This window comes from Indicator indicator, chromosome 29 (assembly GCF_027791375.1).
Source record: "Indicator indicator isolate 239-I01 chromosome 29, UM_Iind_1.1, whole genome shotgun sequence".
Taxonomy (NCBI): Eukaryota; Metazoa; Chordata; class Aves; order Piciformes; family Indicatoridae; genus Indicator; species Indicator indicator.
In genome coordinates this window covers 8,193,775-8,211,470 of record NC_072038.1, presented here as the reverse complement: position 1 = coordinate 8,211,470, position 17,696 = coordinate 8,193,775, and the positions used below count along the sequence as shown (strand labels likewise).

The window sequence follows — 17,696 nt, the reverse complement described above, 5'->3', positions numbered from 1 at the left end:
TGACCTGTTGGCCACACTCTTCTTCATACATCCCAGGATACCACCGAGGAAGGTGTATGGGGTCAGGATCCAGTGGGAACAAACAAAGCAAGCCAGGAGACAGCAGTGGGAGGGATGCCACAAGGAAAAGCTGACCCCACCTGTCCATCCAGGAACCCCTCACAGTCCCACCTGCAGGATGCTCAGAGGAGATGCTGCAGGGGACAGCATGAGTGCTGTGGGAGAGAAGTGTGTAATAAACTACTACATTTTAAATCACTTCTAACTAAGGAAGGAGAAGCCAATTGCTGGAGACACCAGACCCTGAGGGATGGAGTAAATCTCAGCTCGTTGTGAGTAAGAAGAAAGCAGGCTGTCAAGTCAGGCTTAACCACAGCTGTCAAACTTCGTATTTCAAATGCCACCTCCTGTAAAAAACAACCACACTCCCCAACATGAAACACAAGCAACAGGGAAAGGCTTTGCAGAATTATATTGTCAGCTTAAGTTAAGATAGGATCTCCCTGTGGAAAATAGAGGCCTGACACTGCTCAGCCTCCACATCCCATCACCACTGAAGTCAGCAGTGAAGCTCCCACCAGCTTTGCCATACGCAGGCTCTGGGGGGAGAAGATGACAGAGTTTAAAGTCACCCCAGCCCCACCAGCTGGAGAAGCAAACTGCTGGGATGCAGCAAGCACCTTCACTTGTTTGGGAAGAAAAAGCTCTACAATTTTTTATGCAGAGGGACTTCCTGACCCCGCCTGGTGGAGGAGCTGGAAGTCATTAACCTGCAGCAGCCAACAGAAGGGACAATGTCCCTCAGGCTCCCCTCAACCCATCTTGGAGCTCAGGTGTAGGTTTAGAGAAGCAGCCAAGGTTCTGCTCAAGGATGCCAGCTCCTGCCCACCCTGTTCAGTGTCACTGGCACTTGCCCCTCTGGTTCAGCAGCATCCCTTATCAGATCATGCTGATGAACTAAGAAAAGGGTGGGGACTTCTGCCAGCAACCTGATTGAAGTCACAAAAATCACAACAGTCTGTGCAATCGTCCAGCTGGTGACAGGAACCCAGAGCCCACCAACGTCACCAAGCAAGCTGCTGTCAAAGGCAGGAAGAGAAAAAGCCTGCCTGGGCTCTTCTCAGATCAGTAAACCATGAAGTCACTTTGCTAGAGACTCCAATTTTCTGCACAAAGCCTTCCCCTCACTCAGCACAGCCAAGATAGGGAGCAGGGGACCCACAGCACCAGCTCGCTGGCACCAGGACATGCACCTCCTGCCAAACTGGATTTGGACATTTTAGCAAAGAGACTTTGTGTTCCAGAGCCAAGATGCAACAAGGCTGCAAACCTACCAGCTCTTGGGAGAACAAACTCTGGTAGATGGGGGAGGAGAAAAAACTCAGAAGGCAGCTGCGTATCTAAAGCAACCCCAGGTTGTGGAGGCCAAGCCCCTCCCTGGGACACGTCAGCATAACCAGAGACAAAACCTGGGCACAAAACTCAACTGCCTTGTGCCACAGAAAATGACTGAACCCAGGTCTGTGTCCCCCCCACCAAAGGGAAACCTTCAAAATGGGCCAGGCAGCAGGATTTATAACCACCCTGTGCCCCAGCACCTCTCCTTGGGCTCACCAGGTGTCCATCACTGACCCTTGGGCACCAGCATCTCCTTCCAGGCAGGGACTCCATGTGGGTGCCCTATCTGGGCTCTCCCAAATGCTGGGGTGCCAACACTCCTCCCCAACCCAGACCATGCAGCCAGCACTGCCTCAGCTCAGCCCACGCAGCTTCAGAGCTTTTCTTCTGCAAATGCAGAATAAACAGGACAAGGATCTCCATCCCCAGCCACAGCTGGTCCTGCTGGGCTGCAGGGCAAGGCCCTGCACAACCAACTTTGGTATCACACTGCTGCACTGGAAGCAGCAACATTTCAACACACTCCTGTGTGACCAAGATGCAAACAGCAGCTTCAAAGGAAGTAGCCACCTCAACAGGGTGTGGATCAGAACACTCAAGGTGATCACGAGTGGGAAGGGTGGGAAGGAGAAGTGGAAGGTGAGGAGCTGGCAGGACACTTTCACCACCAAACCTTTTAGCTTGACTTCATTAAGGCTCCAACAATGAGAGCCAGCCTCAGCAGAGCCCTGTACATTGCTGATGCTGTTTTAAGCAGCACTGAGAGGGAATATTCAATTTTCTGCTTCACCTGGGACAGAAGGAATCAAACCACAACCCAGGAAGAGGCATAGCCATGCAAGGCTGCAGGGGAAGGAGAACTGCAAGAACAGCACCTCCAGGATAACACCAAGATAACAGAGAACATCTATAGTATTGTCTTCTGTCAGAATATCAAGATTTAAGATAAAAGCCAGAATTCCACATCAGATGCCCAAGGAAGTGAAGTCTTGTCTCCATGGAAACATCACCTCAGAGGCTTTCACATAGCAAACCCTTCCTTATCCATGATTTCCAGAGAGGACACTGAGGCAGCAAGGAGCTAAATGCTCAGACACTCAAGCAGAGGTACCAGGCTGGAAGAAGCTGAGCTCCTCTGTGCCATTAAAACCAGCCATGTGGGTCTGACTTTTGTGCCATCAGATGTGGTCAGCTTGAGCCATGCCAAAAGGAGATTTCGCTTGGCAGTTGGGATGTTCCCAGCACATGCAGGCAGCTCTCCCAGTTTGACCCTGTGCCCAGGCTTACTCTGGCTTCCCTCCTGATCAGATGATGCATCTGCAGCACCGAGCCACAACCTTCTGGATCCCAAACTAACACTCTGCATCCCACATCATCATCCTTGAGCTCACCTGGCCATCCCTGTCCCACATCCTCCTCATGGCTCAGCAGTGGTAGAGAAGATTTTTACTAATCCTGACTTTATTTTGCTTTGCAAGTTCCCACAAAACAAGCAGGCAAATGGTTACCAACAGGGCAGAGAAGGATCTGTTATCCCACTTCCCTGGTGATCCTGGTCTCAGAAAGCTCCTCGCTCACTCCCTGGAACACAGACTGTCAGGGATCCTGAGCTAAGCACCAAAACAGCAAGATTTGAAGCAGTTACCTTGCCCCTAAAAGTGCAGGAAAAAGATTTGCTAGCTCTGACAAAGCACAGAGGGAGTTTAATTAAACCCAGCAGCCCAGATTTCAGAGCACAGATAAAGAGGAGCTTAAGTTCTGTCTCTATCCCAGCACTTGGGGAAACAGCCTGGCCATATCTGCAAGAGATCTACATCAAAGTCATGGTGTTTTAAACAGAACTCCTTTAGAGCAAGAGCAGTGTCCATGATCAGAGCACCACCACTGTGTGAAGTGAAGAAGAAAGAGAAAACATCACAAACAGGTATCAAACCCAACTGCTTTTTTCCCCCCCTACATGAAGCCAACCTGCCAGGCTGGGGGATAACTCAGCCCCTGTCAGATACAGAGCTGCAAGGGGAACATCTGGAGCAAACCAAGCAAAACGGAGGATAAAAGTTCCAACCTCTGGTGCTTTCATCATGTTACTGGCAACCAAACCCTCAATCACCAAGCAAGGACCTGCTCCCTGTGAGCCCAGCAGCCCTAGAAACAACCTTGGCACAATCACCTCTGGCTCTCTGGCATCTTCCTCTGGAAGAGCTGGTCCTGGCCACAGAGGATCAGGGCAGAGCTGCAGTAATCCTGGGTGACAAAGACACCTCACCCCAACCAGCACCTGCTCTGGCAGCTGAAGCCCTTGAACATGGCCTAGAAACCTTCACAAACCACAGCTCGTGGGTGGGTTGTGTGGCACCACCCTCTGCCAGCTGGACCTGTCATCACAAGGTGTCCATACTGATGTTCCAACCCAGACACTGCAGCAGCCCCAGGCAAAAACCTCCCCTCTGCTGCTCCAAGCACAGCAAATTGAAAGAAGCTGGGGGAACAGCAAGTGTTTGCAGGACTTCTGCTGCCCCAGCCAAGCCACACCTCTGCCACGCAGGGATGACTCAGTGGCCTGGCAGGGTGACACAGTGGCCACAGCAAGAACAGCATCATGCCAGGATGGGGCAGCACCCGAGCTAGCCCTCGGCCAGGGCAAACACCTTGCCATGCCCCAGTATCCCCCTGCCTGCAGCACAGTTATGCCAGCAGACAGCAATGCCACAGCAAGAGGACAGCCCAGCCCACCCTGTGTCCCCAGCAGCATCTCCTAACCACCACAGAAGTGGCTCTGACTTGGCTTGCAGGGGCAAGGGTGTGTCTTCCAGAGCTCAGAAACCCAAACCTCAGAGGAAAGCTTCAGAGCAGACAATTCCTAACACAGATTAATTTACAAATGATGGCACAAGTATCCACTCCATCCAGCAGGCAAGATGAATTATTCACACCATGAGCAGGTTGCAGGCACGTTCCAGGGAAGCTTGTCAGAGAGCTTTGTAGCCTTTCATGTCAACCACCAGGGCAGGCAACTGGGTTTGCTCCCAGCACTGGGAACAGCAGAAGATCTACGATCTCCAGGGCTGCAAATGCTCAAACTGTGTCTTGATTAGAGGCAGCACAGCGTCTGGGGGTGCAGAGGGAGGAAGGAGCCCTGCTCCACACCCAGCCTTGGCATGAGCAGAGTTGCCAGGCTCTGCTGGACACATCACCCACGCTACTGAGCTTGGGGTTCATCCAGAAGCTGACAGCATCACCCACATTCCAGGTGCCAGCTACACAGCCAGAACATAGTGAGTGGCACCTGGCAGAGCCTTCTGCACTCACCATCCCCCTGGGAAGATGCAGCTTCCACACAGAGCACATCCACTGAGCTCTGCTGAAGGAAAACAAATGTGATCTAACAAGTCTGAATGAGCCCTCACCTGCTCCCCATCACACTAACAGCTGGGCAGCAGGAGAAGAGCTAAATTCACCAGCCCAAACACAATTTCAAACCACACAATTTCATATCTTCCTTCAAGGAAGATGCAATAATCCCCACATTTAGTGTGCAGTCTGGATGTAGAGCTGCAGTGTCTTTATTGCCCCTTCTCCCAAGGGCTTAAAACACCAACGCTGTGCAGGACAGCAAGAAGCTCAGAGCAAGCTTTGCACATTTAGGCTCCAGGACAAAGCCTCTTCTTCCTATCTTCATCACACCAGCGATACAGAAACCCAAGGAAATGAGAAGAGTTTAATACAAGCAAGCCAAATCCAGCATGGGCAGCTTGGCATCCTCATGATCCTCCTCATGCCACCCTCACTGAAGAGGCACCAAGACATAACAGGACCTGACCACCACCACTGCTGCCACTGTGCTCTTCCCTGCTCCACCTGCACACCTCAGGCAGTTACCCAAGAAACACTAATGTGAGTGGGCAACCAAATGAAGCATGATGGAGCTTCAGAGGTGTGGGCAGGAGAACAGAGGCAGAGATAAGGAGTAGAAGGATGCTGTACTTACCCCTGCAGCAAAGCCTAAGCTCCCATCTAGGATCCGCCTCTGCAAAAAACCAAACACAAACCACAGCAGTTACTAAATGCCACCACGGGCTCCAGGCAGAAGCAGCAGAGTGCAACCAGCATGCAGAGAGGTGAAGCCAGCTGCATTGCTGCCATGCTCAGGTAACTTTCTTCTCCCCATTTCTGCACTCCAAGTGGTCTCTGTGCTTTGAGGCAAGAGCCATGCCCCTCAGGCAGAGGAACCCAGCATCCTGGGGTGATGGCACCCCACGATCACCAAGAGCATCCTGGCTCCCTCAACTCACCAACACTCTCTAGACTGGGCTTGGCCCATCCAGTGCCCACACCAAAGGATGTGGAAATGCAAACCAGAAGCTCTCCTGCCCACCTGTGCATGCTGCCCTGCATTTCTACTCCTGAAGATTTTGATTTCTCTTATTAGAGGCTGTTATAAACAAAGCCATTAGTCTTCTAGTACTCCAGCACAGATCCTGCCCACTTCACTCCCAACACAGTTTTATTTCTTTAGCACATCACCCTCCCCCAGGAACAAAACCTAACTGCTGCTGCAAAGAAAATCTCACTTTGCAACGAACTCCTGAATAAATCATCACAAGAGAGGCATAAATAATAAATCCATCCCAGCAAGTTTTGAGCAGAACAGCAAGAGAGGCCTCTAATTTTGGAACACAAGATGCCTTTGCTGCTTCTGACCCGAATCTGGTACTGGAGGCCTGGCAGCAAAACCAGGTTAAGGAGAACCACCTGGTGTTCCAAACACAGAGCCCTGCCTGCAGCTCTGCCCCATCTCCTGAGCACCATGAGCTTTGCTACAGCACATACCACAGCTCAGCCTCAGGAATTTGATTTCTTTCTCCTATTGTGTTGACACAGGAAAGAAATAAAGTTGGATTTTCTCTCCTCCTGCCCTAGGACATGCCAGGGACAACATCAAGGCTTTCATGTTTAGGACCAGGCAGCCAAACCCACCCACGGGCATGGTACAGCCCTCCATCCCAGACCTTGCTCTCCTCCTGGGGGTGGAGGACCTGATCCCAGCACCCACCTGCCCGCTGGAAAACACAAACACCAGCGCTGAGCCAGCTGCTGTCAGCCCCCACGTGAGGAAAGTTCCCAGCACCGACTGGATCACCGGCCCATGCCCCGGGATCATGCTGACCTAGGAGAGACAGGGTGCATTAGGAGAAGCTCCTGCTGTTTCAAAACAGAGAATAACAAATTCTACCCTGGTTAATGGGGAAGTGCCCCAAAAACCCCTCCCCACCAAAGAGGACAGAACAAACCTAACCATCCTTCCTGTCCTAAGGAAGGCTTTGCAATTTAATCCAAGCTCAGAGGAGCAGGAAGAACCAAGGAGGGATGGAATCCACTACATCCCATGCAGTGCACAACCCCAGGATGACTTTGGGCTCAGCTTCTCAAGCCAGCACCAGGACAGAGCAGGAAGAAGTGGTGTTCAAACCTCACCAAGCGAGGGGGACACTTTGTCCCACACTCCTAGGGCGGTTTCTGGGCACGTGTGTCATGTCCCACTTCTTGGTGGCACTTCTTTGTGCTGAAACCCAATTTTGCTCGTGCTGAAGGCGAACACCCTTGCAGCATCTGGCTAAGGGTGTCCTGAGACTAAGCAAAACGGGACCAAGTCCTGTGGCTGCCAAAATATGGCTCAGGGCTGTGCCCAAGTGGCTGCTGAGAACCAGATGGAGGTTATCTGAGCACACAGTGCACTGGCAAAAGGGCCCTGGGAGCAGCACTGCTGACAAAATACACACATGTGTATAAAAATAGACATAGAAATACATCAAATATTTATACATTTATACATGAATATATCAAAACACAGATGTATTTATACATTCATAGAAAAACACATCAGAAATACACACACCATTGCCTTCTTAACCCCTCCGAGGCCCTGTCGGACCCCCAACCCTGCCCCAGGGCTGCTATCAAACCCTGTACGGTGGGTGCCTGGGTCTGACCCTCCCTCAGATGCCCAACTCCAGAGAGAGGGAGGCTCTCCCTTCCTACAGCCCCTACTCCCCGGCGCCCCAAGTACCCTTGGGCCCCAAGGGGAACCCCAGCACCTGACAGGGCCCCAAGATGGGACTCCAGCACCCTCCTGAGCCCAAAAGGGTGGTCCCAAACACCCCACCGTACCCCAAGGTGGGACCCAAATACCCTCTCTGGCCTCAAAGGGCGACCCCAAACACCTCACCAGGCCCCCAGGTGAGACCCAAACACCCTCCTGGGCTCCAAAAGGGACTTCCTAACACCCTGCTGGGCCCGAAGGTGGGACCCAAACACTCCCCCGGGCCCCAAAAACGGAGACCACCTACACTCCACCGACCTCTCCCCAAGCCTTACCGGAGGCACCCCAACGCTGGTGCCGTCGCCCTGCGCCCCCCGGTCCCTGCAGCCGCCGTGCTGCCCCCGGAGCGGCCGCAACCCCCAGTCCCCGCTCACCGCCCGGCACTCCCCACCGCGGCCCCGCCGCCACTTCCTGGTGCCGCCGCACGTGTCGCCGCCGCCGCCCCGCCCACCACCGAGGCCTCCGCCAATGGGAGCGCGGCGGGGGCGGGCCGCCTTCGGCTCTTCGGTTCGGGCGCGAGAGGCGGGTACAAAGTGAAGCGGGCGGGCGGGCGGCTTGGGCGGGTGCGGCAAGAGTTCTCCTGTCACTGCTACTGTCACCGCCACTGCCACCCCCAGGGCATAGCACAGCCCCTCCAGCCCCGCAGAAAGGTGACGTCCCCGCCCCCCCACCCCGGGCTTCCCGCTGGGCTGCTCAAAAGCGGCTCCTAGTGCCTGGGTTGGGTGCCCTGAGAGCATCCCTTCCTGCCACCCAAGGCACGTCCCTGTCATCGGTGTGATGAGTTGTGTCCTTGCAGCGCAATCAGCCATGCACAACATCCCATGGGTTGTACCTTAATGACCAGCACATGGCAGTCTGATGGAAACAACCCCCTCCCCCCCACCACTATTGCTGGCATCCACCCTCACCGCTGCCTTCAGATGGCACGTTGGGCACCACCATGTCCTCAAACTCTCGTTGATGTCTTCTCAAAGCCCCATCATGGGACACACGTTGGCCAAGACTGCAGCCCTGGATGGGCTGCCTGCAGAAGCAGCCCCAGCACGGACTCCTCCCTAGTAGCTCAGCCCTGTTGGCAAGTGGGAGAGGACAGCCATAGCACAGGGGGTCAGCCCAGTCTCGGGGCTTGCTGGTGCCTCCTACTTGTGCTGCACCAGAAGACGCAGGGGGGTGGCCAAAGGATACATCCAGCTCTTCTGCAGCATAACACGTCTTTATTAGAGTGCTTCTCTCTTAACAGCCTTTGATCAGCCTCCTCTGCCACAGCTGGGAAAGGTCAAGGCCATCTGAAACCTTCCTGATTTAAGATTTAATCAATCTCCCCTGAAATTGCCTCCATCCTTCATTAGCTCCCACAACAAGGCAGATGCAGCTGGAGGTGCCAGCTGGGAGGGACATGGGGACAGAACAAGCAGCTCCAATCGCTGCCCCAGGGTTCCCCAGCCAGCCACAACAGAGGCTCTGGCAGGGCTGGGGGCAGCTGGTGAGCCTTGGGGACACTACTGACACAGGAGTCTGCCCTGCACACTGCTATGGTCTGAGGGCATCTGGCAGCGATCTCCCTGCCTGGGGACATGTGGGCAGCCCCAAGCGATGGGGACAGTTGTGATGGCATCGAGGCCTGGTGCAGAACAGCAGCAGAGACAACACACAGCCCACCTTGCCTGGTGTCATTTCTGTGTGCATAACCTTTTCCAGGATAACAGTGGGATGGGGACAGGGTGCAGTCCAGCCCCTTCCCCATGCCAGGCAGATGGCGAGTCAGCACTCCCTGGCCCTTGTCTGGGCAGCACCAGGAAGGACAAGAGTAAAGTCACATCCCTGTGTTACCTGGAGTCTCTAAAATGCATCTTAATCAACAAAAGGGGCACAAATTCTTGTGCAATCTCCTCAAGGTGTGTGAGATGCTGAAAGGAGCAGCACCACAGCCCTGACTCCTGGGAGCTCTGGGACCACCAGGCAGACCCAAATGTCTAATTTTCTTGCAATAAAACTCCTTGGTGATGCCTGGAGCACATGTGGCAGGCAGAAGGTGGAGACACATCTCAGCTCAGTGATGGCCCAGGGCACAGCAGGCTGAGGCGGGTTTGGAGATGCCTCAGCCGTGCCTGTTGCAGGGCAAAGCAAGCAGGGTCCTTCTGCTCCCATCTTGTGTCCTCTTTGTGCAGTCTGGGCTCATGGCTGGGCTCTTTCCCAACCCAAATCCATCTGTGTCAAGCTGAGGAGGTGGATAGAGCCAGCTTGGACCTGCATCAAGGCAGGGGAATGAGAGCAAGGGAATGAGAACATCCAGAACCACTCCAGAGGACAGAGTATGGGAGAGCAGTTTCAAAGGCACTGCCATGCAGGGCCACACTATCTCCATCCCACCAGCTAGTGGCAACTATTTGGCACATCTAAGGGCACAGAGAACAAAGTGACAGCTTTATGCTTCTCTGCTGGGTTTAGACTCACATGAGAGATCTGGTGGACACGGTGCAAGGCTGGGGGAGCTCAAAGTCACCCCAGAACTAAGCTACAATCCGGGGGCTGCTCGGACCCAGAGGGGATGTGGGCACCAGCAGAGGGGTGCCTGCTGTAACTAACCCTGACACTTGAGGCTGGAACAGGGAGCCTGGCTGCCAAATGCAGAGAGAGCTGTTTAGTCCCTATTTAATGCACATGAGCCTCCGACAAGGCAGGCACAGCAGGGAGAGGCACAGACAGGAGCAGAGGGTTTGGGTTGCGTTTCCAAAGGCTCATTAGCGTCAAGGGTTTAGCAAGATGATTCACAGGGAGTGTGTGCAGCAGCTCTCACTGCAGCCCAGCCCCGGTACCCTCGGAGAGATCGATAAAGTCATTACAAAGGCAAATAACGGCCGGGTGAGAAGGGGAGAGGAGGGAGCGGGAGGAAAGAGCTGTGTGGGAAGGGTGTGGAGCTCCCATGGGAGAGCTTCCGACCTTCCAGGGCTGCAAAGAAAGCTGTATCCCGCAGGGTGTGGATGCTGCTGCCCATCCTGGCTGCAGGTGAAGGCTGCAGCTCCTCTCTCTGCCCATCAATCACTGCTGCCCGATGAGATCACGTCTGTCCAGCCTCGACCAGCCAGGTTCTGCCCTGCCTCGGGGGGTGCAGGGAGATGGTCCAGGCCTGTTTGTCTGGATAATTATCAGAAAGCAAAGCCTCCCCCATCACAGACAGCTCTGTAATTGAGCCAGGCAGCCTCCAGCCCGGCGTCAGCAGAGTCACCAAAGCTCTGTTCTGCTGGGCAGGAGATGGGAAGGGAAAGGGCAGGGAAAGAACAGTAGCACTTGAAGTGCTCATGGGAGAGGATACACCACAGTCATACCAGAGAACAGCCTGAGTCGGAAAGAGCCTTAAATATCATCGAGTTCCAACCTCCCTGCCACATCTATCATCTAGTTGCAAATCCCACTAGACCAGGTTGCTCAAAGCCTCATCCATCCTGGTCTTAAACACTTCCAATGATGAGGCATCTACAATTTCTCTGAGCAACCCATTCCAGTGTCTCACCACCCTCCTAGTAAAGAATTTCTTCCTACTGACCAGTCTAAACCTACCCTGCTCTAGTTTAAACCCATTGCTCAGTCATCTCTGCCTGTGCTGGCGCTGTCCCTACAGCCACAGGGAACAGTGGAGTCTCTATGATGGCAGGGAGCTTGGGCATGGATGCTCTATGAATGGAGTCAGAGCTGTTTGGGGGCACTTCTCTCCAAACTGATGAGAAGCCCTGAGGCTCCTCAGGCTGGCACTACACCCTGAATACTGTGAGTGGAGTCAGTGAGGCTGTGTGGCATCATTTCACTCCCTGCAAAGGTCTTTCCCACCACACCATGGGACACTGCAGCCAGGTACCCAGAGAAAAGGAGATGAGAGGAAGCTTCAACTTGCAGGATCCTGTCCCCCAGCACATGCAGGATCCAGAGTAATTTTTGCCATCAGTCATTTACAGAGACAATGGGGGAGACCAGAAGAAGGACTGTGGGTGCAGTACTCCTGAGGATAGCAATGAACAGGGCTGAGACAAGCAGGACATGTGCAGGGACCCTCTGGCACCCATTTGAGACCCAAAAGTGTGTGACTGGCCCCACACAGCCCCCATCTCTTGCCCCAGCAGCACAGGATGCTGCAAGTGAGCAGAGCACAGGAGGAGCAAATTGCAGGGTGAGCTGCACTGAGGAGCAAATCCTGACTGCTAGGGAATGGCAGCTGCCTCCCAGTTTGCCTCCACCATCAGACAGCCACACAGGCCCAACACAGGCTCCTTCACTCCTGCAGACTGTTGGAGATCTCACTGCCTCCCCTCCATGCATCAGGGAGAAAGGGCAACTCACCCTACCTCTCTGTTGGCAACCAAAGCCCAGCTCCTTACAACACTCATTTCCAGGACAGGGGTCGAAAACACTCTTTTCCATGGGGACTCTTGCAGGACAGCTGGGAAAGGAGGGCAGAAAACTTGGAAAGACTTTAAAAACTGCCTTGTGGTCACGTAATCCCCATGCCCCTATCCCATGGATTGTATTGGCCACTGAAGCCATGTGGGAAGAGGCTGTGCATCTCTCCTCTCTCCAGCCCTGCCAGCACAGTGAATGCTTCCCAGGCTAAAGGACAAAGAGGAGTTTATCTGCCAGCACCAAAGCAGCTGCTGGGGTACATCTCTCAGGGACCACCCAGAGATACAGATCAGACTCAATGCTAGGCTTTAATTCAACCTAAATCTAAGCAGAATTAAAAAAAATAATAAAATAAAAGAAAAAAGTACCTCTGAAAGGCTCAAGCATGGCTTCCCAATTCAGCTGGTTCCTGTTTGCTCCTCACTGCATGGCTATCAGCTCAGCTCAGCCCCTTAATTCACACTGCCCATAATTTCATTAGTTTGGGTGTTTTCTTAATGAAGCTCAGATCTTATTTTAACCAAAGGAGCTCTCTGGCCAAGATCATGCAGCTCTCTGGCCCCTGCTTCCCACACCAGCTTTCCACAGAGGTGAAAGTGAAGGGCAGAGGGTGGCTGAAGCCCTAAGGCTCTGCAGGCAGCTCTGAGCAGCCCCACCACCAGTGGAAGACATTCGGGGACTTCAACATTCATCTTGCCTCAGCCACCTGCTGCTCCAGGCCTCCAGCAGAGTGGGAAGATGACTCTCAGCACCATGCTGGGAGAAACGGCTTTGAATCTGAGCTGGGAGCTGGTCTGGGTGCCAGGGCAAGGAAGGACGGCAGCACGAGCAAGATTTGCCAACTGCAGGGGCTGCATGCCAAGGGACCCCAGGGAGGGATGCAGCAGCATCACCTACTCAGGGGAGAAATTCAAGGAGGCAGCACTGGAAAGGAGCACAGCAAGACTCAATACTACCAGTCCCACTGGTGACGGCTGCCAACGCAGAGCTGAGGGAAGGGCACAGTCAGGACATCCCTCCTGGGCACAGGAACCAGTTGAGAGGATAAAACAACCAGGAAACAGTCACAAGGCATCAACCCCCTCTCCTGTGGCATGCTGGTGTGCTGCATTTCCTCCTCCCTGACATCAGGGAGCATCTCTGCTCTGCCCACACCTCTGCCTGCATTTCCAGCAGGCACACCACAGTGGTGGTCCCCAGGTCCCTGTGTAGACAACTGCCTGGAGCAGCATCTCAGGGAACTGGCCCCAGGGCTTGCACAGGTATTACTCCTTGGGATACCCCAACCCCAGTGGGTAGCACCCTGCAGAGACTCAGGCCCCCATCCATCAGCCAAACCATCTTCTTCCCTCTCTTCCCTCCTCGCACGCTTTTACTGAGATAATAATTTGCACATCATTTACCTCAGAAGCTTTTCCCAGTCTCCTAAAAATTTATGAGGCTGATCGTGATTCTCACTCTTGCTCCAGGACCTGGTGTCTTCAGATTCACCTTGGGAAGTGGATGGCTAAGTGCAAACAAGAACCTCTCAGCCCCTCTTGCCACAATCGGCAGCTTTGCTCTGGGCTCTTTGTTCCAAGTCACTCTTAATTTCCTGTTTTCTATTGTCTCTTTGGTATGTGATGGAAAGGGGAGGGGGGAACCAATAGCTATTATTTAATTGCTTTCAAGATCTCAAACAAACCAGAGCAGAGGTTATCTCCCCCAACCCTCTCTTTTTTGGTTTTCCTCCTGTAGTCATTGTTACTGGGTAACTGCAGAGGGAGAGGCTGAGGCAGTAGCCACCTGTATTGCTCAACTCCCCAGAGGCTCCAAAGCCGTGACCAATCCCCCCTCACCTTCCCACCTCCCCCAGGCTGTCCCAAGCTATCAAGGACTTGCCTTGCCTTGCCTTTGGTGGCAAAGTCCAAAATCCTAAGGTCAAGGTACTCCCAGCTTCCCAGAAGACTTTGGGATTCTCAGACACCTCCTGGGGAGTTCCAGCTGGGGTCACAGCATAGCCATCACGCTGCCATCACCTTGCTCCATCCCTCCTCACTGGTGACCCTGAACCATCAGAAGCTGAGCTCTTTGCATTATCATTAGAATCAAACTGGGGAGAGTCAGCTTCTGCAGCAGGAGCCAGGCAAAGAAGAAAAGGATAGAGCTGAGAGATGCGTGGCCATGTGGGGTTCCTTCTGCTGGAAGCCATATGGAGCCAGGCAAATCCTGCCATGCTCCGAGGTGGAGCAAGGTCTCTGCACCCATGCTATCACCTGCACAACACCTCCAGATTATGTCCCTTGGACCCCCTATGAGCCCCTGGTTTTGGGCACCCTTTGCCACACACCAGCAGCCTCCACAGGCAAGAGATGCTCCACTTCCAGGCACAAATCCTGAGACCGCATGGCTCGCAGCCAGAGCCACAGGCAGCCCAGGTGCCCTGCTTGGCTCACAGGCTGCTGACAGGGCAGGAGGCAGGGTGGGCACGGCAGGACAGGCAGGGGAGGCGGTGAGGGTGGGCAGCGTGGGCAGGGCAATCAGAGGAGGATGGGCAGAATAGGCACGGAGGTGAGCAGGCAGGGTGGGCAGAACGGAGCGGGCAGGGAAGGCAGTGCAGGCAGGCAGGGTGGACGGCGCAGGCAGGGAGGGGAGCAGGCGAGGTGAGCGAAGGAGAGCAGAGCAGAGCGGGCAGAACAGGCAGGGAAAGCAGAGGAAGGTAGGCAGGACAAGGTGGGCAGAGGGGAGAGCTGGCAGGGTGGGCAATAGAGCAGTGCAGGCGGGGTAGGGTGGGCAGGCAGGGAGGGGAACTAGCAAGGTGGGCAGAGCAGGGCAGGGTGGGCAGAGCGGGGCTGTTCGGGCTGTCCCCGCCCCGGCCCCGCAGAGCCGCCCCGCACGGGGCGGGGCGCAGCCGGTGCGCTGGGTCCAGCGGCGGAGCTGCGCCGGGAGCGCGGAGCTGAGCGGAACGGTGCGGAGCTGTTCAGTGAGGGGCTGTTCAGAGCGGAGCGCTGCCGGTGACCCCCTCGCTGCCCGCCGGCCCGGGGTGCAACGGCGGGAGCAGGTAAACCGGGATGGGGGATGGACTGCATCGCCCCCGTGCCCCTTACAGCGGCAGGGAGTGCAGGGTGGGTAACCGGGAGCGAGGGTTGCTCTCCTCAGCGCCCATCGGAGTCGTCCGAGCTCGGGGTGCCTGTCCCGGCTTGGGTCGTGGCCGGGAGGGAAAAGGACTGGCAGGTTTTACCCCGTACTTGGTGCTCCGGGCATCAGCTGGCGACTCACCGGCCGGGTTTTGGGACTCCCATAGCGCCAGTCAGCAGGAGCTGTGGTGTGTCCGGAGCTGACTGCTGGCACTGCACGCGCTCCGGAGCGGGCATGGGGTGGTTGGTTTGGGGAAAGCCCCTCTGGGGAGCATCTCTCCCACCGACCCTGACAGCAGGGTGGGCAAGTCCTCCTCAGGAATTCTGACACTTCCATCTCTGACTTCTAGAATCTTCTCCTTTATCCCCAGAGTGAGGGAAGATGACATCTCGGCTCCTCTGAACCAGCAGTACCAGCCATGGAGCTGGAATACGAGCTGCCCAATGCCACCGCATTCTGGTTCTCCCCAGCTTCCTCCTTTGATAACTTCTCTGTGGAGGCAGCCACCAACACATCGCAGAACGCCACAGGTCATCACTTTGACCTGACCAGCAATGCCATCCTCACCTTCATCTACTTCGTAGTCTGCATCATAGGGCTGTGTGGCAACACCCTGGTGATTTATGTCATCCTTCGGTATGCCAAGATGAAGACCATCACCAACATCTACATCCTCAATCTGGCCATCGCAGACGAGCTGTTCATGCTCGGTCTGCCCTTCCTGGCCATGCAGGTTGCCCTGGTGCACTGGCCCTTTGGCAAAGCCATCTGTAGAATTGTCATGACAGTGGATGGGATCAACCAGTTCACCAGTATCTTCTGCTTGACAGTTATGAGCGTTGACCGGTACCTGGCTGTTGTCCACCCCATTAAATCTGCCAAGTGGAGGCGGCCCAGGACAGCCAAAATGATCAACGTGGCCGTCTGGGGTGTCTCCCTGTTGGTGATCATGCCCATCATGATTTATGCTGGGGTGCAGCATAATCACGGCAGAAGTAGCTGCACCATCATCTGGCCAGGAGAGTCGGGTGCCTGGTACACAGGCTTCATCATCTATGCCTTCATCCTGGGCTTCCTGGTGCCTCTCACCATTATCTGCCTTTGCTACTTGTTCATCATTATCAAAGTCAAGTCCTCGGGCATCAGAGTGGGCTCCTCCAAGAGGAAAAAGTCTGAGAAGAAAGTCACCAGGATGGTCTCCATCGTGGTTGCTGTCTTCATCTTCTGCTGGCTTCCTTTCTACATCTTCAATGTCTCCTCAGTCTCCATCCTGATCGTGCCCACGCCTGTTCTCAAGGGCATGTTCGACTTTGTGGTGGTCCTCAGCTACGCCAACAGCTGTGCCAACCCCATCCTTTATGCCTTCTTGTCTGACAACTTCAAGAAGAGCTTTCAGAACGTCCTCTGCCTGGTGAAGGTCAGTGGCATGGATGAGGCAGACCGGAGCGACAGCAAGCAGGACAAATCCAGGCTCAACGAGACCACAGAAACCCAGAGGACCCTGCTCAATGGTGACCTGCAGACGAGCATCTGAGAGGACAGCAAGATTGTCCTTCCTTCACTTTCCTCTTCCCACTTGCTCCCAAATGGCAATGGGATGTACGGAGTCAGGACAGGAGAGCCAGCTTAGAGGATGGCGGTGACACACTGATGGACGGTGGGGTCCTCAGCTGGGCTCCTCCTGAGCTGCTGGTGAGTTGGCTTTCAAGTGCTGGGAAGGATCTACTGTTCAAGAGGAGCTGCCTCACCAGGCAAACAAAGACAACTTGTAGCAATGCAGTGCATTTCAACACCAAAGTGCCACCACGGGCCACAGGTATCACCAGAGTGGCTCTGCTGGCTTCGGGGCTGATTGGTTTTGAGTGTTCTGCCTCAGGATGGTGCTTGCACATGGACACACATACACAGCAGGGCAACCTCAGGAGGAGCCAAGGCCACAGGTGTGTGCCAACACCTATGCCACTGCAGGGATGCACCATATTATGGCCAAGACCTGGCAAGAGCTCCCTGGAGATACCTGCCTGGAGATACCTGCAGTCACCTTCCCTGAGGAGACAAGATATTTGGATTACATTTTGCCCTTCTTCTAAGTTACTTCATCACCTTCCCTGAAGACTCCCTGCTGCTATTTGACTGCATCCTTTGTGACAGCCACCCGGCCCAGAGGCGGCATGCCAGGACCAGGACGGAGGTGGCTGCCCCATGAGGAACAGTTCAGCTGCTCAGGCAGCCCCCACCACAGTCCCACTCTGCCTCCTCCAGCCCCACCGTCTCCCGCTGCAGGAGAGCCCTTTCCCTCCTCCCGCCGTGACGTCACCTGCCCGCAGGTTTTCTGCTCAGATGGAGGATGTCCCCTTCCCCCTCCCCGGCAACCACTGCTCCTTCTCGGGATCAGTCCCATGCTGTGCCAGCAGCCGAAATCGCTGCTGTCCCCTGTGAGCCACGGCCGGGCTGGCTGAGCAGCTGCAGACTATCCCCCAGCACCAGCTCCTGGTGGGAAATCCTCGGAAGCATTTAAACAGCAGAAAACCACCGGGGGGCTTTGGAGCAAGCTGGTATGGGCAGCAGCACATCCCACTGCCACCAGCTTCTGCATCAGGGTGAGACTTGGACTCATCCTGCCCTGGCTCTGAGGATCCCTGGAGCTGCTGGTCCCACAGCAAGCAGTGAGCGAGCATTGAGTGGCTGC

General features: G+C 54.8%; 2 protein-coding genes across 2 annotated transcripts in view; one reads left to right on the top strand and one right to left on the bottom strand.

Annotated features, from left to right (window-relative positions):
* The window catches only part of SLC39A11 (solute carrier family 39 member 11), a 100,347-nt gene extending 92,560 nt beyond the window's left edge, over positions 1-7,787 (bottom strand). Inside the window, exons 1-3 of the mRNA XM_054393895.1 lie at positions 7,774-7,787; positions 6,452-6,565; positions 5,387-5,425 (exon numbers count right to left, since the gene is read on the bottom strand). Coding sequence (XP_054249870.1) covers positions 5,387-5,425; positions 6,452-6,559 — 147 coding nt within the window. The 5' untranslated portion in view covers positions 6,560-6,565; positions 7,774-7,787. The remainder of the gene's footprint in view (positions 1-5,386; positions 5,426-6,451; positions 6,566-7,773) is intronic.
* A 7,638-nt stretch (positions 7,788-15,425) lies between these two features.
* Positions 15,426-16,541, top strand: SSTR2 (somatostatin receptor 2). The gene has a single exon (XM_054393867.1). It carries the CDS (start codon positions 15,426-15,428, stop codon positions 16,539-16,541), a length of 1,116 nt encoding a protein of 371 aa, XP_054249842.1.
* The last annotated feature ends 1,155 nt before the right edge of the window (positions 16,542-17,696 follow it).